Source organism: Drosophila suzukii, chromosome 2R (genome assembly GCF_043229965.1).
Source record: "Drosophila suzukii chromosome 2R, CBGP_Dsuzu_IsoJpt1.0, whole genome shotgun sequence".
Taxonomy (NCBI): Eukaryota; Metazoa; Arthropoda; class Insecta; order Diptera; family Drosophilidae; genus Drosophila; species Drosophila suzukii.
This window is the reverse complement of record NC_092081.1, coordinates 23273109-23299026: the sequence shown is the minus strand read 5'-3', so window position 1 is coordinate 23299026 and position 25918 is coordinate 23273109. Positions and strand designations below refer to the sequence as shown.

Below are 25918 nucleotides of genomic sequence, written 5' to 3'. Positions count from 1 at the left end.
TCAAATGGCATTAGAGTTTATGCAACTTTATCCGAAAAATAAACTTATTTTAAGCAATAGAACCGTAAAGTTCTCAACGCAAAAATTGTTGCATACTTTTGCCTGTCACTACTAATTGCCCGGGAGTTCGAACTGCGAGACATGAGGACCCGAGTTCAATTCCACTCCGAGTACTCACTTTTTGTAAATGAATTCTTTTCGTACCCTTTTTTTAATAAGAGTTTTCTACCCCAGCCCCAAAACTTGTTGGCAACTTCCCTGATATCAATTTATAATTTCTATTATCGAGAATAGCCATTTGTAATCGCTTAATTTAGTGCCACAAACTTTTACACAAAACGGAATACAAAATAAGCAAAGCCCTGCTAAAAAAGGAATTGCCCCAAAAGTAATTTAACATTGGCGCAGTTTCCCCCTCGCATCCGCCACATTTGCAAAACTCTCGAAAAGTAGCTGGAACTATTTAAAGTTTCTTTTTGCTGCTTTTCCCTCAATGTGTATCGTACTTTTTATTGCCATTCGCTATTATTTGTTGCCCCTCTGTCGTTGCATATGCATATTATGCCCCCGAGGCATAGGAAAACACTTCCCCACCATCTCTCTCTTTTTGCTGGTGAAAGCCAGACAACAGCAACGACTCTGCGATGGTTATGAAAAAGTACTTAACGTGCACAAAACTTATGTGCCAAGAGATTTTATTTTTTCCTCATAGTCGGGTAAAGTTACAACGACATGCCAATTTTTCAAAGGACCAGGGGGGCCATAGGTACTTCAAGGGAACGCAGGGTGGTCTTGGCAAGCTTATAAAATATTGCCAATAATACGTTGTTAGCGGAGACTTGCCTCCCCAAACGCAGAACGCATTTCTCCCGGCGGCCAAACTTTTAATGCACTTCCCCAAATGCACAAACAGAATTGCAGAACTCTATTTAAAGGAGGGTCGAGCATCCTCCCCACTCCCTATTTAATTTGTCAAATATAAGTGGTACATTTTGAACAAATAAACTGCTGTAATAATTGTCAAGATATGTGGTTCATTGCCTAACAATTATGTTCAAAGGACCATTAAAGAAAATTAAACGTAAATTACATACGACAGGAAAACCAGACATTGTAAGAATTAAAAAGTTCTCAGTTTATACTAAGATTTTGTTAAAGCAATACCATTTTACTTATATTACTCGCCATGTACATACATACAATTCGAATTGAGAAGTCAAATCATATTAATGAACACCCAAAACATTCCATTAGCCCAATGTTCTACCATCTGAGGGCAAAACTCTTAACTCAGCTAGTTTCCTATTTAAAGTTTTATTCAAATTGATTCACCCTATGGATTCACTCTATCCGTATCCGATTCTACCTAGCGATCATCTCTTTGCATCTAGAATTACGTATAGTACTTTCCTTAATTTTGTCGATAATTTTCACAAGCATTCAGAAAACTATCCTTAAGATACTTTTCAAGAAGTACGCTTCAACCTGTACACTAAGAGAAGTCCTTAATAGTTTTTATTGTTTAAATTAATTAGTATAAAAGGGGCACCACTCAGAATTCGCTCTATCCGTTGTTACCGAGCGATCATCGAAGCCCTGCGTCCCGAACGATGCGGAGCACCACAAAGAACGCTGGGCAAATCCTCACGCTGCCGAATAGAACGATTCAACTCATCAACGCGGGTGCACTTGGCTTTCAGCTAGTGTGAAAGTATGTGAAGACTGACTACAGAAATGATCCTGTGAAGTATAGTCTTAACTGTTCGCTGTCCAACCTGTGGATGTAGGTGCGCGGCGGGCCAGAACTAGTTGGGAATTATTACAGTATGCGCAAGAGAAAAAACGAACAGCACGCGAGGCGATAAGCAAACACTTTGTAAGCGACGGCGATTTTCGAGGGTGAAATAGGCTCTAATTTTGATGTTTCTCGAGTTTCTTGCTTGACAACTGTTGGCAAAGATCGAAAGAATAAAATCTAGAGGCAGAAAAAAAAAATAAAAAAGACTTGGCAGCGGTGGGATTCGAACCCACGCCTCCGAGGAGACTGGTGCCTTAAACCAGCGCCTTAGACCGCTCGGCCACGCTACCTTGCGGCAGTTTATGTCAAATGCTTATCAAGAGCCAAACAGAGAAGGCCACTGCTGATTGTTAGACAATTCATAGTTTGAAATTCTGGCACTCTAGAATTTCTTGCTTGCAGATATTTCTCCCACTGTCCCAAGTAATTTTGCAGCCTTGCGGTATTGGCAAAACTATTTCGTCGAGTCATTCCTTTCATTTACGGCTCCTTGCTGGCGAGCATACTAAGTGGACGTCCGAGCAACCTCTTTTAAACCGCTCGGAATGCGGCTATTGTTCAGTTTCCGTCGCTGGCATTTCAATTTGTCAATTGTTTGAAATTTAATTTGATTCCGACATAGCAGCGTGCTGGCCAACATTCTTGATAATGCCCACAATTAACTCCATTAGCGTTTTTACCTGGCCGGATCCAGGGACTTGGACTTGCCTCATTCCACTGGGGTTGTACGTGATTTTTTGTGTTTTCCCAGCAGCTGTCTGGCGTGGAAATTGAACAATTTTATAATTATTTGCATGCTCGCCTTTAAATTTAAATAAATCCACGTGTGTGTGGCAAAATATTTCCACTGCTGACGCGGCTTCTGACTTTTTGCTCCCTTTTTCGGTGGCATTTTAATGAAACCGCAAATGCTGCCTCACAACCCCTCATTTTGGCCTCACACAGGGAGCACGCGCACCCTTGTGGCAACCGCAGACTTTGTTTTGTTTTGCTTGCTCGCCGTCCCGTGTAAAGATTTTTATTGCAATTTTCTAATTTCATTGCAGAGTCTTCTGGCCAACTCCGATGCCGGCTTCAGTTTATGGCTTGCAACAATGGGACGCCAGCCCAGAAATTGTTGCTGCGGTTGCATGTGTGAGCCAGAGCGGCGAGGAGACCACGACCACCGCCTGTCACGCATAAATTCGCATTTTCATTTGAATTTTAAACGCATTTCTAAGCTGACGCTGCCGGGAAAAAACGCTGACAGTTTTGCAAAATACATATAATAAACATTTTAATGCTGCAGAACGGCGAAGGAGGAAGGCTTGCGCCAGAAATTGATTTCGTTTGATGGACATTTTCCCTTTTCCCAAATGAGAGCATTTATATGCGTCGCAGTGTGGGTGGAAAAATAAAGACAAGGTGTTGCGCCCATAAAAATAGTGCCACACGAAACGCAGGGTTTGAGATACAGATACGAAGATATAGATACTCATGTGTCAGAATTGTTAGAACGCCACGCTTGCCATCCTGCTCTGGTTCTTTATGGGCATTTGACATGCCGTGCCGCAAGGTAGCGTGGCCGAGCGGTCTAAGGCGCTGGTTTAAGGCACCAGTCTCCTCGGAGGCGTGGGTTCAAATCCCACCGCTGCCAAGTCTTTTTTTATTTTTTTTTTCTGCCTCTAGATTTTATTCTTTCGATCTTTGCCAACAGTTGTCAAGCAAGAAACTCGAGAAACATCAAAATTAGAGCCTATTCCACCCTCGAAAAACGCCGTCGCCGTCACTCACAAAGTGTTTGCTTATCGCCTCGCGTGCTGTTCGTTTTTTCTCTTGCGCATACTGTAATAATTCCCAACTAGTTCTGGCCTGCCGCGCACCTACATCCACAGGTTGGACAGCGAACAGTTAAGACTATACTTCACAGGATCATTTCTGTAGTCAGTCTTCACATACTTTCACACTAGCTGAAAGCCAAGTGCACCCGCGTTGATGAGTTGAATCGTTCTATTCGGCAGCGTGAGGATTTGCCCAGCGTTCTTTGTGGTGCTCCGCATCGTTCGGGACGCAGGGCTTCGATGATCGCTCGGTAACAACGGATAGATCGAATTCTGAGTGGTGCCCCTTTTATACTAATCAATTTGAAAAGTTCTAGAGTTAGAAAAGAAGTATTTTTGAAATACCCTTGGCACTACAAAAGTTGCAGCACTGTGCTGTAAAAAGTATCTTTGGGATTGTTTTTTTGATGGTTTTTGTTAATTGGCTGTTGCTTAATTTATTGTTGAAAGTATTGACCAAATTAAGGAAATAATGCTAGATCTGAAGGGATACTTGCTATTATAGGTGCATTTCATTTATTTTACTTATAAGGAAGTAGAATATATGAACATTATTAGTGTTTCTACCTAGCACATATATGAATTCTTCTTTTCATTCATTTACATGGTGCCTGATTCCCACTCCCTAACTTTTTGATGTCGGTCAATATATAGACAAAATAAATTGATTATTTTTTTGGTTGAAAAACTAAAGTCTGAATTTGACACAGCAGACCATCCAAATCCAGGCCACCTTTATGAAAATATTATATTTGATCAAAGGCAACAGTGCGTATAAGTGACCAACTTTCCGGCCAAAGCGGGTCTTACAACTTTCCGCACAAATGAGGACCAGGTAAAATGGTTGATTTTTAAAGATGAGTACACTGAGGATGTAGATTCATTTATAAACTTTTTCTGTATCCAATTTATTACTTCTAATTGTAAAGCTTGTTAAAAAATGTATACTCATTTATAAAATCCTTAGCCCGCCAGTAATTAAGCCACTTTATTGAAATTAAATAGGAACTCTTTAATGGTGCCATAATTGAGTATGCAGAGCAGTAAACCCTCCTGGTCCCCAGGCAGAAATATTGTTGTTTCCGCCCGCTCTAAACACTGTGGCGCTGTTGTTCGGGGAAGCAATTAAAACAGCACTTGAGGGGCGACCCTTTTGCCGCTCCGCTTGTTGCCAGTTTCAAGTGTTTTTGTTGCACGTTGACAGTCCGTTAAAGGTGACACACCGGCAGCGCCGCCCCCGAGAATTATAAAACATTTTAGTGGGAAGCAGATTTCCGCTTTTTTGCTTCAAGTGCGCTTCGTGCTCAAGACTTGGCAGTGAGTGGTCCAAAAAAGAAGCGATAAACTGCAAATTTGTGATAAAATTGGGGGCGGTGGAGCCTCTAATTACTTAACGCTGCATATGAATGGTCCTCGAGCGAGGGCGTGATTTTTGGCTTAATTCAGAGCTGCAACGATCTCAATTAGTGGATGATGACGATGACTACTTGGAAGTGCCTTCGAGTGGCATGTCCTTGGCGAACTTTCCGTGTTCGTGTTTTGGTTGGCGAATTTCTCCAGTTCTTCGAGATGGCCCCACACAGTGCATAAATATTTGAGGAGCTTGTCTGCTGCACGCAACAACAATTAAGTGCCGCCTAGTTTTTGTCAACTGTCCCATTTGGTTCTGCTGTGGGCCCTCGTTTCTGCCATTTCTGTTGCCAAACACGACACAACACGTAGTCAAAATTTATTTAAGCAATGCAAAGCAAATACGAGTGCCAGTTTGGGTACAGTGCGTGTCATGACAGGTAACGTCCATAAGTAGCATAAAATGTTTCCCCTTTAAAAAGATTGTTTTGTTTTTGCCGAAACTCGCCAATGTTTAAAGGTGTCGTATCAATACAAATGTTTTGAATATAACACTTTTTCAAAATCCTAAATAATAAATTTAAAAATATTTTTTTAAAATATTAATGTTTAGATCCTCATGGAATTTATTATAAGCAAAGTGTACAACTTTGTTGCACACTGTTTCCATTTCGGTTAACTTACAATTGCCGTATTTTTTGAGTGCTTACATAAAAACACATTTGAAATGCGGTTGAAAGGTTGAGGAAGGGAAATGGGAAAGTGGGAAACGGGAAAACGGAGCCGAGGGAAATAGAAAAGCAAGCACAGCAGCCGAGGAAGGCGAGCAGCGCCACCTAGGGGCCCGGACTGACATCATCATCATCCTCCTCGAGCCAATCGATGATGATAATGATGATGGCGATGATGCTGATGGCAATGCGGCTGATGCCGTAATTGATGTCTTTGCGACATGCTTTCCCAAAGTGTTTACGTTGGGAATTACCCATGTGTGTATGTGTGTGTGGATGGGGTGGGGGTGGGCAGTGGGCGGCTGGCCACGCCCCCAGCTAGTTGACAGCCTGCCGTTTACGTGCACTTAATGAAATGTGCCCCAAAATGGAAGCACGTACCGGGCATCTATTTAATGAGCCCGGCAAGAGGTTCTTCTTGCGCAGAAATTTCGAGGGGTTCGGCTACAAATGGGTGGGTGGAATATGGCACATATAGTGCTTGAGTTGGGCTCATGAAATTTTTAAATGTCGCAGCTTAAATTCAATTTAATTTAGCTGCAGAGGCTGCATTATTCAATGGCACTCACACGTAAGCCGCTCAAAGAAGTCCCCTAAACCCTCTAACACCCTCTCGGAAAACCTCAGACCGAAACCCCAACTCAGACCGCAGTTTAAAATTCATGTGAGCTTTTCAACAATTTTCCCAAACAAAATGCGATTAAATGTGCGGAAAATGCTGAGCTCTTGTTCTCGGTTTTCCCCCGTTGTTGTTGTTGCTGCTGGATGAGCCACAATGGGTTAAGGCAACGTCTTGTTTGCACATGTGTCGCTAGGGGGCGCCACCCCTTAGCCCCCTGGGCCGCTTTGAAAAGTCGGAAAAGTCGGAAGTCGAAGTTGAGGCACACACATATGCACTCACATGCCGAAGGTGCAAAAATGCGTTAAACATAACATGCTAATTCCTGGCGCCTGCAGCTTCAATCTTTCACCTGGCCAGGTGAAACTCCCACACCACCCACCTAGAGGGGCTATATGCACCCCATCCCTGGGCCTCGGAGATCGTCCTGCGGCAGGACTCGTTGGCTATGTAATACGAGCGTTTTGTGTGCCATTTGATGCCCAAGTTTCCCTCTATTTTCTGCCATTTGCCTTTGTGCCATGTGGGGGTTTCTATTCCCTGCCAGAAGGTAGTTTCGTTTGGTTTTCAAGTTATGCCAGTGGAAAACAAGAGAAGGACTTTAGTTGAATTCGTAAAAATTTAGAAATAATGCAATGCAGTAGTTAGATTCGGTTTTGTAATGTTTACTTATCCTAACACCTTATTTTTGGCATTTGCTTTTTGGACTTTAGGCAAAATCTCCGGAGTCTGACTTTTAAGATAACCAAAACCTTACAAAATATTAAACTATGTAGAGCTGATTATAAATGAAATTTAATAAAATTTTTCTAAATTTATTTCTTTAAAGAAGAGGGTGCTTACTATTTTGCAACCTATGCCAGCACCTTTTTTGGCTTTTACGGGCCAAACTTGGGCGAAACTTTTGATGCGTCTGACTTAGTAAAGTTATTTTAAAATTCACTAAATATTAAATTGGAACTGATTCCATCGATCGTAAGTCCCGCAGCCCTGGAAATATATAGAAAAGCTTTTGAGAGCTTTTCTTCTCTCACTTACTCACGTGCAATCAGTTGATTTTCCGCACGCCGCCAGTTAAACGTAGTTTTTGGTATGGATACGCCCAGAAACGGTGTCCAGGGATCTGCCTTTAAGTACGGACCGGCCGTACGGATTGGAATCGCTGTCCTGGTGCTGCACACCGTAGGATGGTTGGGCTGGAAGGCGTTGAACCAGGGGGCGGAATCCAAGGAGGCGGCTGCGAATGCCCACCAAGAAAAACTGCGAGCGGCATTCGCGGAAAAGTGACATAACGGAAGTGATAAGTCAATAGTTGTTAAAAACAAACCACTGCAGACTGATTCCAATACTGAATACAAAATAATATAGCTAAACAAGTTTTCGTGTTTGTTTTGATAAGTCGATTCCAAGCTTTCTGTGCAAAGCTTTTGTCAGATAATGATTGTTTATAATAAAAGCAATACAAACAAAAATAAGAAAAAGTTTTAAATAATAAAAAAGAGACCAATAAAAAAAGTACAAGATCATGTCTTTTTAATGGGCTTCTTTTAAGAAAACGTGTCTTCCTATATGTGTGTTTATTGTGCTAATGGTTAACCAATACTTACTGGTCAGCTCAGTAAACTTGGTCAATTCGCAATTATATTAAAAACGATCAGAGAGCGTAGCTTTGGTTCTCTGAGTCCCCCAAAAGCCCTCCAGATAAAAGCTTAGCTCGCTGTGGACGGAGAAATCCAACTACTATATGCCAAGCTCGGCTCGAATCAGTAGCGCAGTTCCCAAGCCCGAGGTTACAAGTCGAGACACCTGGAGAAACCCATGTATTTCCTACCAAGATTTCTACTGATCGCCGGCCTGCTGATGCTGAGCTGGCAGTGGACGGTGGCCATGCCCAACGTCCCGAAAAATCAACCCGGCGGAGCGTCTATCTCCCAACCAGATCTACCGCTCGTGGACAACTCGGCCATATTGGTGCAGAGCATCTTTAACATCGATCCATCTCTGTGCCCCAAGGGCTATGTTCGTGTGGGTCCTCACAACACGTGTCGCAAGGAGGTCTAGGAAGATGGCGTCTTCCGGGGAATTCCAGGAGATTAAGTAATAATCGGTCAATAACTGAACTCTACGAAGCAGCGATAATTGACCAACGAATGCCAGACGGGAACGTGACAAAAGCTGTGTTTATTATTGATACTGAAGCATAATATATACGCGAACAAATAAATTATACAAAAATATGTGATTTCCTACAAATATTCAATCTCTGCGTTGAAGAATACTTGAACTTACATTTGTTTAAATGTTACGTCTTGCCTTGTGTCTATTGTGTTAAGTGGTTAGCTACTAGGGCGTTTTTGTCGTCTGCAAGTTAGCAAATAGTATAAATTAAGCCCTTAATATCCAAAATCTTACTAGGTCAAAAACCTACCTAAAGAAATCGCATAACTCAAAATCAGATACATTTAATGAATGGTGATGACATCGTTCTTTGTCATTATTAGGCACATTTTTAATGATTAAATCAAATTGCGATGCTGAAGTCGGGTACACTGGACTATGTAATCCCCTGACTCACTTTTGTTGCTAAAAGGGTACTCATTATTCTCAAATCACTTTGTTTCCCCAAAGAACATTCATGTGTAATCTCTGGGAAACTTGTACAACCAATCTTGCGCAAACAACCTTATCAATAATACTAAGATCACAGACGGCGCCCCAAAAAAAGTCTGTTCTTTTGATTACTCATAATGAGACATTTATTGAAACAGTACAATTTTGTAATCTACATGTTGGCAACATACATGGCAACATCAGTATTTGAAGGCGTGAATTTTCCGGTGACATACTAGGCTTCCTTTCGGCAACGTCCTGCCATGAGTTTGGTTCCCCCCGAGCACTTGGGATCCAGGTCGAATAGACTTCGCTGATTCACCGCTTCCGGACTCACTTCCTCAGCTTCCGACTTCGGATCTCTGTTGGCTCCCGGAGCTTGGCTCAATTCGGGCGACAGAAAGTCTTGGGTGCTGAAGAGGTCCTTGATGTTGTTGCCCACAGTGTCAGGAGATGAATCTTGGCCAGGAATGGGCTGAATCACAGAGTGCTGCTGCTGTCCAGGAATCGGTTGGATGGTCTTTCCGACGCCAGGGCTTCCGATCTCTTGACCCTGATTAGGTCGTGGCTGCAAAGTTTTGGGTGACTGAAAATTGAACCCAGGGTAGTCCTCCTCTTGGCTACCAGGTCGTGGTTGGATGGGATTATTAACGCTTGGCTGTTGGAATCCACCGTCGTGCTGCCCAGGTCTGGGCTGTAGAGTATTTTCCCTGCCACTTGGCTGTTGGAATCCTCCAGTGCTTTGTCCTGGTTGTTGGAATCCACCAGTGCTTTGTCCTGGCTGTAGGAAACCTCCAGCGTTTTGTCCTGGTTGTTGGAATCCTCCTGTACTTGGCTCAGGTCTGGGCTGTAAGGTGTTGCCTCCGACACTTGGTTGTTGGAATCCTCCAGTGTTCTGTCCTGGTCTAGGCTGTAGAGTGTTTCCTCCGCCTGGTTGTTGGAATCCACCAGGATAGGTTGGCCTCTCCTCTTCGCTGCCTCGTTGTTGAAAGCCTGGCGGCTTTCCCGCGGGCTGCCATCTGGCAGGTTCCTCTCCTGGCTGCTGGAAGCCTGGTTGACCCTGACCTCTGGGATTATCTCCACCGGGTTGCTGGAAGCCCAGTTGGCCCCTGTTAAAATCTCTTCCAGGTTGACCTCCGAAATGACCGCCAGGCTGGTATCCTCGAACTGGACCACCAGATGGGTAATAAGGTGGAACCCCACCAGACGGCTGATTATCTGGATAGTACGAAGGAGGCGGTGGGAAGCGACCGTAGGCGAAGGGAGGTGGACCTGAATATCCTGGACCATGACCGTGGTGACCATGACCATGATGGCGATGATGGTGCCTGCACAGTAAAAAATTCTTGTTAGTAGTTTACAAAACAGCTAGTCGAAAATTATATAGAATACACTTGTAGGTTATTTATTTTGATTACCGAGAGCTTTAGCATACATTCACCCAATTTATTTAAATATTAGAAGTACATATTGGTTATCACTTGTGAATCCTACTGCTTTAAAAAAAAATTTAGCAGATTTTTCTACTTATAATAACACGTTATTACACGGCAGTACCGGCACAGATATATCTATATAAAATACAAACATCTTTATTCTAGAACTCAGTTCTTATTGTAACAGATTTTAAACTTCAAAACATTGCACTGGGATACGTACGGGTTGCCTAGTCCACCGTTTTCCACATAGTAAGGATTCTGGAATTCATTCCATTGTCCACTGGCAATAAAGATCAATGACAGGGCCAAACTCAAAGATAAGAGCTGGGAAAACATTTTCGAAGCAGAATCGATCCACCAGCAGTGTTGAAGATTCGAAAGAGACTGATGCGTATTCTCGACGCAAAAGATGATCTAGCCAAGATGAGTATACATTGTGAGCCGCTGATAAGACAGGTTCATGACATCAGATAAGGCACCATAAGTTACGGAACCCGAAGAGAACAGTCCCAGCTGAATGCAACAGGAACTTGATTGTGCTATATGTATGTATGTATACTGACTCACCGTACGGGGCTCCAAACTATAATTACTTTGTATTACATGGCGTAAAGTTTCCCCAGAGAGTTTCTCCCACCATTGTGATGTTAGTTTTATACGGGGATCTACACCAAATCAGTTTAAGTAATCTCCAAAAAAACACTGACCATTAATCAGTCATTAGTTCTATTCAGATATCACTTTATTGACTAACATATATCTTAAAGACTAAGGACTAAGCCGGCTTTCGACAGCGTTTTGCATGCAGCTCGAAGCCCGGTCGACATTTTGGAGATGTCTCCAGCAATATCCGATTGTCTATAGTGGGTTTCTCAGTGGTGGTTCCATTAACCAGCTCCTCCCCCGATCTATTAGAGATCGCTTCTGTGGTATTTGTGGTTTCCAAAAGGGTGGTTACTGTGGTCAAGGCTTCCTCTGTGGTCGTTGTCGTTGAGTTAGTCCAGGGGTAAGTGAATTTCGATAGGTGGGAGTCTTCATCGTCGTCCTTGGGAAACACAATGCGATCATCGCTGCAGGGCCTTGATCTTCCCTCGATAAGGGGGAAAATTACCGGCAGGAGGAACAGCACCAATGGGTTAATACGAATCCACATTATCTGGGAGATGCGCGCTTGTTTGCTATGAAGAAGCTCGAAAGACTGAGCGTGGAGACGACTGGCTGGCGATCATCTTTCCATTCATATTCGCATTCCCATGGCTATTCCCACCGAAATTCAGATAAAAGATCGGAGCGAGTTGATGGGGAACACGAGTGGGAGAGGAGCTCTCGGGCTCTCCCATGAAAACCAAATGTAAACAAAGCAGAAGAAGAGCAACAAGCTTTTTTCATATATACATGTACACTGACAGAAATTTAATCGTGTAATAACGTAAAAAAAACATTTAAAACAAAACATTGAAATACGACACCAAAAAAGGTTTATAGGCTTGGAAAAGTTTCATTAAAAAAAAGGGAGACGTTTAAAAGTATTTTACAATGTCAACTTTAGGATTTATTTATTTATTTATTTTTTATATTATTGTTGGTAGCTATACAAATTGATGTTTAGGACGACTATTTATACTTTTCACTTTGGGAAAATGGTATTCCAATTTTTGGCTAATAAATCTCATCAGCAATGACGATAAATGGTTTCCTATTCTTATCCATTAAATCTCAGTATTTCACGGTGAAGCAAAGCACACTAAGATATTTTTTTAAGAAAAACACCCGTTCCTAGGCAATCTTGCGGCAGTGGTCATTAACGGTCAGGACTGTACCTTTCGGACAAATTTTCGTGGTTTCCAGGACAATCCTCGGTCCAATAATCACACTATTTGGATCGGAAACAATGGGGGCTTGAGTTTGATCCCAAGGTGCAGATATATTGGATTCTGGTTCTCTGACGAATGTGACCATCTTGGATTCGCTGGGGGTATGGCGGGTTTTATTTTCCTGAGGGGATGGTAAGTTAAGCTTCTTTTCTTTTTCAGTGGGTGTACTTCCTGGTTCCTGTGTGGTGTTTTCGAAAGTTGCAGTTCTGGAGGACCCCTTTCTGCCTTCCTTGGGGATCACGAGGGTAACATTTGTGGCTCTGATGACCTCCTCCATTTGCCGGTCAATTTCCCTCAGTCTGGACGCCAGTCGGATGGGCGGATTTTCCTTCGATTCCGAGGGAAACACAAACTGATCGTTGGGCACTCCAGCTGCACAACTTAGATCCAAAGCCACCCACAGCCAGATGAATGAATAAAGTAGCTTCGGCCAGGGAAGCCGCCGTGTAATTGCCATTGCAAAATTGGTTTCGAGTGTTGGCAATCGAAGCCCAAGTAAACACGTTCACACTCGCCAATATCGCACTCGAGACTGAGTCTCTCGAGTCTCAGTTTCCGGCCCAGCTCAGTTCCAGTTTCTGATTCAGTTTAGGATCCACTTCGAGAGACAGAAGTCGGGGCCTCGAGTGGCATTAGCTTATTAGTTCTACAACCTGCTGGCAAGTGAGTGCCTGTTTGTTTGCACGCTGATAAGGCCTACATGGGAGTCAAATGGCAACCGCTTACATAATTTGCTGAGTAATCAGCGAATCGGTCGAATAACCGCAAGCAACTGCACTCGTAAAACGAATAATCGATTCTCAAGGCAACATCTGACAGTTTACAACAGGTTGTATGGTATACCACTCAACACACATTCGAGTGTTATCTCCCACAAGAACAAATGATTTTGTAAAATAATCTATGACTGCTTTGTTTGCTGAGAGTAAATGCCCTTTTTGTTTTCTCATAGTCTTTTATTCCAATGCAAAACTTATCCAGGCGGTACAAATTTTTGGGAATCTAAGTAAACACCACTGGGACGATTCAGAGAGATGATTAAATATAACTCGATATAGGACTGAATATTTTCAAAACTTTTAGAACGTTTTTCATTGTTGGGGCAAGCAATCAAAAAATGATTTTTATTTTATAGATGGAAAAACGTGTGTCATCAGAAATATTTATTTATTCTCAGGTATGTATTTTTAGTAGAAAGGGGCTCTAGAGAGATAAGGCAATTGAGAATATTTTTTGGGGCCTTCGCACACTGTCCGGGCTCGCCGTCACTATGTACATTGTTGCTGCAGGACATAGATTGAGTGCTAGATACAGCCAGGCAATCAAAAAAAACTTCGATATTGCGGGAAGCCGCTACGAAATTTCTATCGTTAAGTTGATTTTGAGTATTTCCAATTGATACCCAGGCAAACACGTTTACACTCGCCAATATGGCACTGAGGACTGAGTTCCTGAATCTCAGTTTCTGATTAAAAAGCTTTAGGTTATTTATTTGCACCCTGAAATGGCGTACTTGGGAGTCAAAGGGCACCGCTTACGTAATTATATATTATGCATTATATAAAGTTCAGAAATACTAAACAGCGAATCGGTAGAATAATCGGAAGCTACTGTGAATAATCATTTTTACGGCATCATCTTATATATTAAAACAGGTTACAACTGAATAGGCGTTAAAACTATATTTCTCACAAAAAGAACGATTATAAATTATAAAAAGATGTTAATACCTTTCGATGTGTTTTATAATTATGCACTAGCTAATCCATGTGATGATTTTATGTTTAGATTTTTTAATATCAAAATCAGCTAAAACCGAGGCACAATTCCCAATAAGTGTTATAAAAGGATCCCTCCGGACAATCTGTAGCGGAGGCGGACTTCCAATCCAATGCCAGACACATCCATACAACGAAAAACAGGAGCTTTGGACAGGAAAGTCGGTTAATTAGCATTGTAAAATGGGTTCTGTCTTCTTATATCAAAGCTCAAGTAAACGCATTCACACTCGCCAGTATTGCTCTAGAAACTGAGTAACTGAGCTTCAGTTTCCGCTTATATAGCAAATTCTATAGCCGCATCTGGTGTTCTATAACACGAAGTGTATTATACCAATAAATCTTACAAATTAAAAGGGCCCTCGTTCGTGTATGGTGTTAAGTTCTACTTCATTTTCCAATATTTCAAAGCGCTCTTTGGCATATCTAATTGAATAGTAAAGCCAATACTTACCTTTTAACCTTTTAAACATAATATGCATGTTATATAATAATTGTATTTCTCATAATAATATATAATAACATATTTGCCACTTTAAGAGGAACCCCATATTTGGCTTATATATATCTATATGTTTTTTTTTAATGAGGCTAAGCCAAAGTACAATACTTTACTGTGTTCTTGTTTTGGCTACGAACCATCATTTGGATTGCCCTCAAACATCCGAAAGAAAGTGTAGATCACAGTGGGTGGAAAAAAATATGATATGAATTATTATTTTAAAAGAGATACTTAACTGATAGATGAAGTCGAGATAATGAGAGAACAATATAAAATAGACTTCGTTTTTTAAGCATTCATGAAGCCATCATTTTAAAGATGTCTTAGCAAATACCTTAAGCTTTGCCCAACCTAACCACCCGTTATGAGATAGCCATTACTAAATGTTTCCAAGTCAGATGCGTTTCCTGGGGATCGATGTGAGGCCCATATCTCATCCCCTAAGTGACTTTTTACGAAGTAACCTGAGCCCGAGCCGTAACCTGCCTAATAAATGTCTTCAATTTGGGCAAATAATTTTGACAATTCTATTGTCAACCACCGCAAACCGCATAGGGCCCTCGATATACTCCATCCCCCTTTCCATCCACCGACCCACGTCATCCTCATCATAATCATCATCAAATGGCCTGGGTGGTTGGCATAATTTTCGCGAAGTAAAAAGAAGAGCAAACAAGAACTGAAACATAAAAATGTCATTTGGCTGTGAGTGTTGGGGGCAACTGAGGGTTAAGTACTGGAACCTTTTTTGCACTGTGTACTACATAAAAGTACATTAAAATAATGCCTGTTTAGGTCACAGACAGCTGAGGCGCAGGGCCAAAAGGCTCGTAGAGTCATTTATTTATGACACCCACCTTACCCATGCGAACTTTATGCTAAACAGGAAAGAAGAAGGCTCTAATTGACGGGGTGGTATTGGAGTCCTGAGCAGTGGAGTGTCCTGGCAAAAGGACAATGGAACTGAGATCTGCGGTTCTGCTGTTAATCAGTACAAGTTTGGAAAAGTAATCAGCAAATATTTGCTGACTTTTTGTTGCGATTTTCTCAAGCATTTTCTTCATTTTCTTAAAAGCGATGTTTTTTTGTCTGCCGCATTGTTTGCCCTCTCGTTTATCTACGTATTTCCCTCTGAAATGCAAATGGAAATCTATCAAAGCATATCTGATTTACCGGCAACCTTCGAACGAAGTCGAACCAATTTCATCATCAGCGTTGGGTGCTTAAGGGCACTTGAATCCAGTTGCCTTATATGAAATTAACTACTTTCACAATTAACTTGGCCAACTGAAAGTTGAATTTTGATTCAGTTCAGTTCAACCGTTCATCGGCAACGAATCATTGGAAACGATAATGGCATCTTTTCTTGGCTTTTTCGGCATATTGGCTATGCTCCTGGGAACTCTGGCCTTAGACGGCGAAATTGTGGTGTCTGATACCTTTGGACTCAATTCAACTGGCCTTAATGAAACGGTCAAAATAAATTTAAAAGATGTATGGAGCTCTAATGGAACGATGCAGGCGCAGCCGTACAACATCCTGGAGGTCAGCTGCCCCCAGGGATATGTCCTGGCCAACAAACATTGTCATAGGAGAGCCTAGCTACTCCTAAATAAATTGGATTCATAACCAACAACGAACGTTTGAAATGAAAACGTTCTGAAATAAATGCATAGCATTTAATAGTAAAAGTAAATAGTTTAATTTTTCAAGAAGTGATTGAATAAAGCAAATATGAGAAAATATGTTTAGTAAATGTTTTTAAATTGTCAAAAGTGAGTATGTATACTGTAAATAGTTTCTTCTAAACCATCCCTGCAACTTAGTTGCAGGTAAATATTGCTAAGTGGCTGCTAAGTCATCAAGAAAATTCCCTCATAAAGAGAAAAGCCCCTTTCCGAGCATTTTAGCACATTTTACTCGGGGTAAGAGAAAAGACCTCGATTGCCCCCAATCCTCCCCCTCCGTTCCTTGGTCAACTATCAACCAATATGTTGTGGTCGTTTCCATGTCCAACCTGGTCAAGAGCCCCGCCTCCGTTTGGGCCCAACTTCACCCCGGGGACGAGGTGGCTCGGCTAACCGCATACATAATTTGTGACAGCAACCGCAAAATGTGGATGGTCAGGAGACCTCCTCCTCCTCCTTCTCCCAATCCCAATCCCAATCCCCAACCCCACCCTTGTTCTCTGACTGATATGCAACCCGGGGCTGTCATTAGTTAGAGGTCCATTAACAAAAATGCAACCGATGGCTATCCAGACGGTCGAACGTCATTTACAGGTAGCAGCTGCATTGACAGAACCCCAAAACAGGACTTCATGTGGATAGGTGGGTACTCGGTACTCTGGACTCCTGGCTCCGGAAGTTGGGGCATTAATTCACGAAGAGGCCATGAAATATGACTACACTCGGGGGCTCTGCTCCGCTGAATGAGTTAATTAAGCGTCTCACGGCCAGAAACATAATTTGAGCTCATTTATCAGCGGATGGCAGTGGTGCGGTGCATGTAAATTTGGCTTAGAGATGGGAAATGTCAACTGCTACCCCTCGAAAAACATGTCAGCTTCATTATAAAGCACACAAAGAACAAAACTGTAGACTTTGTTTATCAAAAGTTATAAAAAAGTCGGAAACCCCTTTGATATAAATGGAAATAAACCTTACTATATTGATCCCTTATAAAAGACACGTATTTTTTTGTAATCTTCTTATAATTGTTTTCGGTGCACACTCTTTACAAGCAAACGACTGGCGGCGCTACATCTGCTCCCCCAGAGGATTGTCCAGCCAAGGATAGACGACCGGGCACTTGTCGCACACGGTCATGTAGCGCTCCTCGCCGGTGGACACCTTGCGGACGTGGCACTGGACCGCTCGGCACTCCTCCTCCGGCAGTGCGGGACAGTCCTTGAACGGAGCGCCCAGCACGGGCTTCTTCACGTACTCCAGCATCCGCGAAATGCCGGTGAAATACACATCCGTGTAGGTGTTCAGGTGGTTGATGAATCTGGGGAAAGCGAAAGGGAAGGGTGTGATAGCTCAGACAATTTGCGGTTTTAAATTTTATCTAACCCATAATATTGTCAGTTTGACTACGTTTTACATTTTTACTTTCTACTATTAAAATAGAATCTAACTATTTATTATGGTCACTTAACAATCCATGTTGGTAAAATTTGTACTAATCACATTTATGTGTGTGTAAAAAGACAATGGCTGAGTAATGACGTTCTAAAAATTATACAGAAATAAAGATAACTCGAATACTTGCTTCGTAATTATAATAACCCTATTGAATTGGTCTGTTATACACCTTCTGTGTGTTTAATTACACGGATAAATGCAATGTACGTACTTTTTGAAGGCGCCAAAGTAGTTCTGGCCCCGCGAGAACCAGGCAGCGTGCAGATACATCCCGAAGGGAGCCCGACTGCCCTCGTAGTGCTTGTTGAAGTTCTCCAGCATCCAGTCGAACAGCTCCTCCACATCGTCCTCCGGCGGATACACGCAGGCGTCGATCATGGAGCAACTGTAGCCCTCGGTGTCGGTCCACGTGACCATGGGATTGACCCAAAAGCCTGGAATCGAGGCCTCTGGACAGGGACCTATCTGGCAGTCCTGCTTGGACTTGTAGTCCAGGGTGTAGGGCCACATGGCCGGGTCCTTGAACTGCTGCGTTGGCCAGGAACTGTCGTAACTCAAACCCAGACGACGGGCTGCCTCGAAGGTGTTGTTGCCGGAAATCTGGAGGAAGGGTAGGCGCATTCCCTGAATCTTCTTGGGATCCACCTTGGCAAAGGTCTCCAGCATTTTCAGCTGGGCTCCAAACTCCCGCTCCACGGTGGCCACATCAGCTGATCGCCAGTAATCGGTGCCATCGCCATGGGTCACCGAATGCAGAGCGATCTCGTGACCCGCCCTATAGAGGGCATTAACCCTCGCGTAGTCGGTGTACTCGTGGGACAAAAAGAAGGTTCCGGCGGCCTCACAACCATCTGGATTGGTTAATCCCTCGAAAAGCAGCTCGTACTGGGCATAGTTTACTGCATTTACAGCATCATCGAAAGTGATGGTCACGAACTGGAAATGAAATTAGCTTAGTTTATAGTTCCATAATATAAACATTTGTTCTTAACCAGGTGGAAGATGTTTCCATACATTGGTCCATTGCCATTACTTTTAAACATTTCTCATGTTTCTATATTTTAAGAATGGTTTATTATCTTGATGAGATAAAAGATATTAAACCTTTTACCCAAGATCCAAAAATACCTCTAAAATATGTTTCTGAAACATATATTTTATTTATTTTTAACAAGATATGTTTTTGATGCGAATATTTCAGAACATTTAAGAAGGATGTAAAATATGGTTTTCTCACCTGAGGAATCTCGCTCTCCTTGCCCTGGAACTTGGATCTGGGTAGGATGGTATCGGAGCAGCGGCAGTCGGGGAGTTTGCAGTTGGCCGGCTTACAGGGTTCGGCCAGGGGCAGGATCGCCTCCTTCTGGGACTGCTCCTTCAGCTTGTTCTTCTGCTTCTTGGACTTGGACTTGGCCTCACCAGTGAGGACCAGGGTTAAAATGAGACCCAGAATTACCAGGGTCGGGTACTTCATGCCGTGCTAGACAGTTCTAAGCTCTGTGCTCAGCCACCGATGCTCCGTGGGCCTCTTATAACCTTCGGTGAAAGATGGTATCTTATCAGTCGGTGGGGGTTCCAAATATGATTTGCTTGTTCAACACAGGGTGTGTCTCCCAATGGGTGGGGCTCCCTCGAGTGACCTTGTGGCATCCGCAGAGCACTAACAACTTCAGTCAACCAAAAACAGACAGAACTTTCAGTTATAGACATGCCAACGATCGGAGTGGCCAAAGTTTGCCTCATTAGCATAACCAAAGAACTTGCCAGCTGAGATTTGCCGTTGAGTTGTGGAAAAGTGGAAAACTTTTCACACTTTTCGCCGGAGATCGCAATCGATGCAGCCCAAATTATGATAGACCATTCCCCTCCAGAAAATGCACTTGAAATCGTAAACAAGTGCTTGAGAAACTTTTCACAACAGCGACAGGACAGGAAACTCTTAAAAACAAAGCACGGGAAGTTATAGGAGCCCACAGCCAATCATATTGGCTAGGGGGTTTTCAAATCCCAGCAGGCAGTGCGGAAAAGTCAATACAAGATTGAGGAAAATCTGTTGAAATGGGGAGGGGATCCTAAAGGAGTCTGAGAGTCAGACTTCCGTTCCCCGATTATTCGGGGTGCACGCCCCGAATGCGATTTGGTCACGTTCCGGGGCGTTGCCATCTCGGCTAGGAGCCGCAATTCGTGGCCAGCCAACCGCCAGTCAGCCGAAAGGACTCTCGGAAAAGCGGGCGGAAAAGTGGGTGGGAAAGCGAGGCCACTCGGCTCCGTTGTAGGGGCAATGCAACATGTTTGAGTGAGTTCGACAGGGCAGGGTCTTACATCCATCTCTGGGAAGGATTCTAATGAAGATTGAGACTGGCTGAGTGCCTTATTGAATCCTGATTGACGGCGGGGTGAAAGCATCACCCGTTCATCATCTCTCATTAGGAAATTCCACTATGCCACAAGGGCGTTGGGGCGTGAAATCAAAGGGAAACCCCACCCAGGGGCACATGTGGCCTAATCAAACCTCCTCACGTGACCGAAACTGCTCTAAAATGCAAATTTTCACAGGACTAATAAAAATGTTACTCATATGCGTGGAAGATTTCCCAAGTGCCAAAGGCGAACTCTGCAAAGAGAAATTCCGCACGCACGTCTGGAGCTGAAAACTATTAAGGGGGTGGTGGTTTTTCCACCACTGCCAAGGGAGGAGGGTTTTCAGTCGTGTGCCGCCCTTTCTGTTTGCCAATTTTCGCGATAATCACAAAACTAATTTGCATAGCCCTGAGACCAGCAAATCTAGGCTAATCAAATCAGCCAAACGAACAAACTCAATTTGCGACTATAGTATTAATGCGAGCATATTCACGGTACATACTGTATATACTTACTTGCCATGTTGTTGATGCTCTGTACTAAAAGGGGTAGGTTTATTGAGAAATCGGTCCTAATTCTTAAAAAAATTTCAATGAAAAGGGAAATTTTCCTTTTAAAACATTATATGAAACACATACATACATTCCATGTATCATTATATAAATAATTTAATAAGAACAAAACGTTTTTCTATGGGTACCAACATTTTAAAATTGTATAATAAAGAGTCTTTGGACGTATACAATTATTATGATTCGAATATGCCAAAGCTGGAAAATCGTTTCTTTATGATTATAATTTTTGAAAGGGTATTTAAACTTCAACCGATGCCACCCCAGTGGTCTTCCGCAACCTTTACAGATCTCAAATCTTATGAAAGCCCTCAGTTCCATCCCATCCATCTGTTATTGCCTGATGGGACTATGCAAATCTCGGCTCACGAGATAGCCTGGCATTACATTTCACATAATTTTTGGGTGGAGAAAAGCAGGAGTCCAGGGGAAAACAGGAAATTCCAAAAGAAATAGGCGAAATTCAAAATTACCAAAGGATGTCGCACAGGGAGCGAGGTGGAGGAGTTGTAAAAAGGGATTTATCAAATAATTGGGATGCTGAAAGGACTGCCCGATTTTTTTGGGGTATGCAGGAAAATGAGGTGCGAACGATGCATTACTTGGGCCTGGCTTACATAGTCTTGTCCCGTCGCCCAAGGTTGCAAGTGAAGGTTCCACTGTCCACCCAAAACTACGAAGATGGAGCGAATGTGGGAGCGGGGGAGCGAGGAGGCTCTGCCCTCCAGTTGGTCTTCACCTGTCCATCGAATTATCCACTGCAGGTGCCGCAGGTGGAGATCGTGGAGAAGCGCAACATCAGCGAGTCCTTGGAACAGGCTCTCCACGGAGAGATTGCCCAGACTTTGGAGCAGCACTTGGGCCTCCAGATGATTGTGCCTGTGGTGACCCGGCTGCAAATGCTGATAAACAAGGAGGTGAGGAGGCAGCCCACCCAGTAATGTGCCTTCTAGGTGGCTACCATCAATATCTCCTGTCATTAATATTATATCTTCCTCCCCTTCTTAAGAGCAAATATAATTTATTGGCACTTGTTTTTAAAAAAGATAATAAAATAATTTTGAGAAAATTTGTAAACCCCCTACTGGTGCACTAAAAGCTTCTCAAACCATGACGCATATCGAAGATTTACAATGTTTTGTTGAAAATAATAGATCTGGGCTTCAGTGCCATCAAGATAACAAACCATTCCGCAACTCCCTTAAATATTCTTTATCGCTAGCAATCATCTTGTCATGCTTAGAATTCAAAAGACTCGAGTGTTAATAATCTCATCGTATATATTTTGTAAAATTAATAATCTCAATTGAGTGGCGGGGCCATCTCAAGTTGTTTACAACCTTGAGTTGACGTGGATGGCCAGCACTCCATCGTCCTCGGAGCTGCCTATGTAGACACTGGCCCGTCCGTCGGAGCCCACGGAGACGCTCTTCCCGGTGCAGGAGGAGCCGCTCTTGGCGCCGGAGATGACATCGCAGTAGGTGCCGCTCGGGAGTCCCGTCTGCAGGGAGCTGTTCAGGTCATAGTTGTCGTTGTTGAAGGCCACGAAGCCCTTGTTCCCGCGGCTGAAGGAGATCTGGTTGCTGCCGTTGTCCCACCAGTTCTGGATGGCGTCCGCGCCCACAACGTTCCTGAAGGCCACCATGCTGTAGATCTGGCGCCACCTGTGCTCGCACACCCAGCCGCCTCCGCAGGAGTTGTCGCTGTTGAAGGAGGGCGAGGCGATGGTGTGGCCGTCGGTGGTGGGCGGTCCCTGGTCCGTGTCCGTGAAGGAGAAGGAGGACATCACGCGGGGCGTGCCGAAGGGGTGGGCCAGCATGAAGGCGGAGGCCATCTTGTACTGCTTGGGCACCTTGTAGGTGAGCACGTCGGCGCCTCCGGCTCCGTGTCCGCGCTGGTTGTCGTGGTTGTCCACGAAGACCAGGGAGCGGTCGGAGGCGGCGAAGCCCCAGGCGGTGCCCCAGTTGGTCAGGTACTGCAGCTGGTCCTTGCCGCGGAAGACCTTGCCGATGGAGTCGGAGTGGCGGAACTCGGTGATGGCGCCCAGCCCGGTGTACTCGCTCTTGCTGATGGCCTCGCCGCCCATGTCGATCACCTCCTGGACGATGTAGGCCTTGGCCCCCGAGGAGAAGCCGTGGTCGGTGTTCAGGTTCTTGAGCCGGCCGTAGATGACGCCCAGGTCCGCTGGCCACATGTGCTTGGCGGCGTCCACGCGGAACCCGGCCACGCCGAGGTCGATCAGGTGGTCCAGGAACTCCACCACCTTGTCCTGGACGTAGGAGTTGCCCTGGTTGAGGTCGCGCAGACCCACCAGCTCGCAGTTGCGCACCTGGTTGGCGTCGTTGTAGTTGGTGATGGCGCAGGTGGGGTTGAAGTCCAGCGAGGAGTAGGGCACTCCGGGGTAGCTCTTGCTGCTGGGGCTGGCGGTGCTGCCCCCCGTTCCGTAGGTGCCTCCGTCGGCGGCCATGTGGTTGAAGATCACGTCCACGTAGGTGCGCACTCCGGCGTTGTTGCACCGCCGCACCATGCTGGCGAACTGCTCCTCGTTTCCGGAGCGGGTGACCAGCTTGTAGGAAATGGGTTGGTACCGCTCCCACCAGGGGCGGCTGTCCTTCACGGCGTTCTCGTTGACGGGCGAGACCTAGTAGGGGGAAGGTAAGGTAGTATCTTCCTGAAGACCATCAGCAGTACCATCTCACCTGCACTCCGGCAAAGCCGTTGGGTCCCAGGAAGTTCTCGCACTCGGCGGCGATGTCGTCCCACTTCCACTCGAAGAGGTGCACCATGCCACTGCGCCCGGAGGCGTAGTTGGTGTCGAACTGGGCGTTGGCCACCGCCAGGAGGGCGAGGCACACTACGGTCTTGGCCAGGAACATTTGATTCTGGTACTGGTTGTAGGTGAAAGATAGCTTTCACTCTGATTGGAAGACTGTGAATGCTGCTCCTTTTATAGTGGACCCCACTGCTACCATATCTCGAAGCTTCGGGGGGAGTGATTTGTGACTCCAGGGGATCTTATCGCCGTCGAGTGGCTTTCACCACCTAAGGGGAGTGATTTGCGATTCGTTTGCCTTATCGAAATTCCAGGCAGACGTATTGACTGGTGGTCGCATTTTTTCAGAGATGATTAGTTTGCCGGCTTATTATGGTTATTTCTGTATCAATATTCATCGGGATAATGCATTCCTTTGATATCGGCAAGGTTATATATTTATTGACCACTTGACTCGCAGTCTGCTGCAAGCGTGACCACTGTGGACTATGATCCTTAAGCCAGATTAATAACTACAAACCAGTTTTTAATACTTACACATGCACAATACATTTTATTAATATTATTTATTACCTTTTTTAAATTTCTTAAAATAAAGGTTAATTATTTAAAACAAGTTAGAGTATGGAGTTTTTTGTTAGCACATTAACAAACATGAACGACCATATTTCAGTAGGCTTTATGCATCAATGATAAATATAACGTAGTAAATTTTCAATTAAAGTTAATTTAGGTACTTGAACTTTGATTCCAAGGTAAATTCTTATTTTTGTTGACACAGTTATTGTACAAATTATAAGCGATTGAAGTAAATATGAATGCCATCTATATTTAAAATGTATTAATTTTCTAACATAAATCAGTTTTGATTTGCACTTAATGTTAAATTTTTTAAATAACACTTTTATTTCATTTGAGTATGAAACGCAATATTTGAATTGAAGACAATTTACTTTTTCCAGTGAATGTTTCAGCTTTTTTAACCCAATACTCACCGTTCGCAACTCACGCGGGAATACGTGACTTCTGGCCTTGACTGGCGGCCACTTGATCCTCTGGATTCGGGACTTTCGAGTGGCAGAATGCTAACACGTAGGAAGACGCATTAATTGGCGACTGCTGACTGCCGGCCAACTTATCTCTGTCTATCCAGGACCTTTTTCGGCTTTGCATGCTCACATTTCCTTCCTGTCGCAGTGCCAAATGAAATTTGCAGCGCATTGGGAAGTGAAAAAAGCAGGGAAGGCCCTCTGAAGGCAGAATGCAACACATGGAGCTAGTCAGACTCCTTGGGGCGCTTCCTGTTGATCCTTGAGCATGTGAGTATATAAGGGTCCTGCCACGCCGGATGTCTCTGGGTAATTTAGATAGCTGCAGTTCTTGTTGCTGCCGCTCAAAGTTGCATAATGTCAGTTGGAAAGTGTCGCAGGGCAAAGGACATGCGAGCACCCACAGGACATGCAGACATCTTAAAGCTGCGATAAGCCCGCAACGATTTTTTATGAAATTCCAAAGACTGCAGTCGAGAAGAAGCTGTTTGCTCACAGCTCCCCCTTTTATTTTCCCATTTTTCCCCTTTTTGGCTCTTAGTCAACATCCTTTTTTAATGCGACTGTGTATGCCCGAAGGATTTGTGCGTAATGAAAAACTGTCACGGAGGGCGAGGGATGAGCCTAAGCCATCTCGCAGGTATGTGTGGAGGAATTGAAAAGCGCTAGCCGAGTTCCGGAGGAGCATTAAAATGGCAAATTTGCGAGCAGGACTCGGAGCAGGACATTTATGGCCGACAGACGGCGACGACAGAGACATAAAAACGGCGACGCCTGCGTGATAAGCGCATAAATCAGCCAAAGGACGAAGGTGTATATATAGGTAGCCCTTTCCCCAAAGCCGATAGCTTAACCCAAGACGTAACTCCCCTGCAGACACTTTTTAATATCGGTTCATACCTCAACTGCGGCGTAGGGTTACTTGAGTAATTCATTCCCCAGTTAATTGTGACTTCAGAATGCAGGGATCTCGGAGGAAATATTCTTTATATTCTTTATTACTAGATAGGTTTGAAATATAAACACTACAAGTGAATACCCTTTAAAAACGGATATTTAGTAATTTTTTTGACATTTTGGTTCGATTTCTCAATGTCAAGTTAAGGTTCTAGTTAGAGAATGTTAGCATGCGCTACATTTTTTTGCAAGAGCAATTTACCCTAAATATAAGAGTTAGCATGACATTAAGAAATCGACTCTAAGTAGGTTAACTTAGCCAGTTAAAACTATTATGAAAAATAATTAAAAATCCCTCACGTTAACAAAGTATCACATGTGCTTTCTTTGTAGTTCCCATTTAGGGACCCTTACTGTTACAGCAATCACCATCCTGAGGAATTACATGCGCCGTGACCAAAACGCGAGTGGAATCTGTTATACCCGAAAGGACAACGGCGAAGGACATTCCACGGAGCTCATTGCTTATGCTCGAACACGGAGCAAATTCAAATTACAAATTATGTTTTCGTCATTGACCCGGGCTTTACGAGAGTTTC

General features: G+C 43.8%; 8 protein-coding genes and 4 non-coding genes across 12 annotated transcripts; 5 read left to right on the top strand and 7 right to left on the bottom strand.

The window, feature by feature from the left end:
- Positions 1-1547: 1547 nt before the first annotated feature.
- On the bottom strand, positions 1548-1757 carry LOC118877006 (small nucleolar RNA U3). Its single transcript, XR_005013943.2, has one exon. It is a non-coding gene; the product is annotated as a small nucleolar RNA U3 (small nucleolar RNA).
- A 249-nt stretch (positions 1758-2006) lies between these two features.
- TRNAL-AAG (transfer RNA leucine (anticodon AAG)) lies at positions 2007-2088 on the bottom strand. Its single transcript has one exon. It is a non-coding gene; the product is annotated as a tRNA-Leu (tRNA).
- A 1264-nt stretch (positions 2089-3352) lies between these two features.
- On the top strand, positions 3353-3434 carry TRNAL-AAG (transfer RNA leucine (anticodon AAG)). Its single transcript has one exon. It is a non-coding gene; the product is annotated as a tRNA-Leu (tRNA).
- Positions 3435-3690: 256 nt separating this feature from the next.
- Positions 3691-3900, top strand: LOC118877005 (small nucleolar RNA U3). Its single transcript, XR_005013942.2, has one exon. It is a non-coding gene; the product is annotated as a small nucleolar RNA U3 (small nucleolar RNA).
- Positions 3901-7352: 3452 nt separating this feature from the next.
- LOC108008701 (uncharacterized) lies at positions 7353-7833 on the top strand. Its single transcript, XM_017072597.4, has one exon. It carries the CDS (start codon positions 7411-7413, stop codon positions 7603-7605), a length of 195 nt encoding a protein of 64 aa, XP_016928086.2. The 5' UTR covers positions 7353-7410; the 3' UTR covers positions 7606-7833.
- Positions 7834-8074: 241 nt separating this feature from the next.
- Positions 8075-8578, top strand: LOC108008766 (uncharacterized). The gene has a single exon (XM_017072663.4). The coding sequence runs from the start codon at positions 8137-8139 to the stop codon at positions 8377-8379; it is 243 nt and encodes an 80-aa protein (XP_016928152.2). The 5' UTR covers positions 8075-8136; the 3' UTR covers positions 8380-8578.
- A 469-nt stretch (positions 8579-9047) lies between these two features.
- Gbp2 (Growth-blocking peptide 2) lies at positions 9048-10771 on the bottom strand. The gene is made up of 2 exons (XM_017074707.4): positions 10588-10771; positions 9048-10256 (listed from the first exon to the last, which is right to left on the bottom strand). Exons 1-2 carry the CDS (start codon positions 10701-10703, stop codon positions 9164-9166), a joined length of 1209 nt encoding a protein of 402 aa, XP_016930196.2. The 5' UTR covers positions 10704-10771; the 3' UTR covers positions 9048-9163.
- A 320-nt stretch (positions 10772-11091) lies between these two features.
- On the bottom strand, positions 11092-11760 carry Gbp1 (Growth-blocking peptide 1). Its single transcript, XM_017074709.4, has one exon. The coding sequence runs from the start codon at positions 11518-11520 to the stop codon at positions 11143-11145; it is 378 nt and encodes a 125-aa protein (XP_016930198.2). The 5' UTR covers positions 11521-11760; the 3' UTR covers positions 11092-11142.
- Positions 11761-11894: 134 nt separating this feature from the next.
- Positions 11895-13501, bottom strand: LOC108009954 (uncharacterized). The gene has a single exon (XM_017074708.4). The coding sequence runs from the start codon at positions 12696-12698 to the stop codon at positions 12144-12146; it is 555 nt and encodes a 184-aa protein (XP_016930197.2). The 5' UTR covers positions 12699-13501; the 3' UTR covers positions 11895-12143.
- Positions 13502-17225: 3724 nt separating this feature from the next.
- On the bottom strand, positions 17226-19187 carry Cda9 (Chitin deacetylase-like 9). The gene is made up of 3 exons (XM_017072658.4): positions 18905-19187; positions 17879-18603; positions 17226-17530 (listed from the first exon to the last, which is right to left on the bottom strand). The coding sequence occupies exons 1-3, from the start codon at positions 19139-19141 to the stop codon at positions 17281-17283; spliced, it is 1212 nt and encodes a 403-aa protein (XP_016928147.2). The 5' UTR covers positions 19142-19187; the 3' UTR covers positions 17226-17280.
- Positions 19188-20980: 1793 nt separating this feature from the next.
- On the top strand, positions 20981-21669 carry LOC108008668 (uncharacterized). Its single transcript, XM_017072562.4, has one exon. It carries the CDS (start codon positions 21080-21082, stop codon positions 21539-21541), a length of 462 nt encoding a protein of 153 aa, XP_016928051.1. The 5' UTR covers positions 20981-21079; the 3' UTR covers positions 21542-21669.
- Positions 21670-21862: 193 nt separating this feature from the next.
- LOC108008669 (alpha-amylase A) lies at positions 21863-23533 on the bottom strand. The gene is made up of 2 exons (XM_017072563.4): positions 23300-23533; positions 21863-23241 (listed from the first exon to the last, which is right to left on the bottom strand). Exons 1-2 carry the CDS (start codon positions 23474-23476, stop codon positions 21934-21936), a joined length of 1485 nt encoding a protein of 494 aa, XP_016928052.3. The 5' UTR covers positions 23477-23533; the 3' UTR covers positions 21863-21933.
- Positions 23534-25918: the final 2385 nt, after the last annotated feature.

Excerpts from the sequence above, each read along its gene's own strand:
- Cda9 (XM_017072658.4), bottom strand. The coding sequence starts at position 19,141 with ATGAAGTACCCGACCCTGGTAATTCTGGGTCTCATTTTAACCCTGGTC. Across the intron at positions 18,604-18,904 it reads AGGAGAGCGAGATTCCTCAG|TTCGTGACCATCACTTTCGA; the intron begins GTGAGAAAACCA and ends TTTCATTTCCAG. Across the intron at positions 17,531-17,878 it reads TACTTTGGCGCCTTCAAAAA|ATTCATCAACCACCTGAACA; the intron begins GTACGTACATTG and ends CGCTTTCCCCAG.
- LOC108008701 (XM_017072597.4), top strand. The coding sequence starts at position 7,411 with ATGGATACGCCCAGAAACGGTGTCCAGGGATCTGCCTTTAAGTACGGA.
- LOC108009954 (XM_017074708.4), bottom strand. The coding sequence starts at position 12,698 with ATGGCAATTACACGGCGGCTTCCCTGGCCGAAGCTACTTTATTCATTC.
- LOC108008766 (XM_017072663.4), top strand. The coding sequence starts at position 8,137 with ATGTATTTCCTACCAAGATTTCTACTGATCGCCGGCCTGCTGATGCTG.
- Gbp1 (XM_017074709.4), bottom strand. The coding sequence starts at position 11,520 with ATGTGGATTCGTATTAACCCATTGGTGCTGTTCCTCCTGCCGGTAATT.
- LOC108008668 (XM_017072562.4), top strand. The coding sequence starts at position 21,080 with ATGTCGCACAGGGAGCGAGGTGGAGGAGTTGTAAAAAGGGATTTATCA.
- Gbp2 (XM_017074707.4), bottom strand. The coding sequence starts at position 10,703 with ATGTTTTCCCAGCTCTTATCTTTGAGTTTGGCCCTGTCATTGATCTTT. Across the intron at positions 10,257-10,587 it reads AACGGTGGACTAGGCAACCC|GCACCATCATCGCCATCATG; the intron begins GTACGTATCCCA and ends TTTACTGTGCAG.
- LOC108008669 (XM_017072563.4), bottom strand. The coding sequence starts at position 23,476 with ATGTTCCTGGCCAAGACCGTAGTGTGCCTCGCCCTCCTGGCGGTGGCC. Across the intron at positions 23,242-23,299 it reads ACGGCTTTGCCGGAGTGCAG|GTCTCGCCCGTCAACGAGAA; the intron begins GTGAGATGGTAC and ends TCCCCCTACTAG.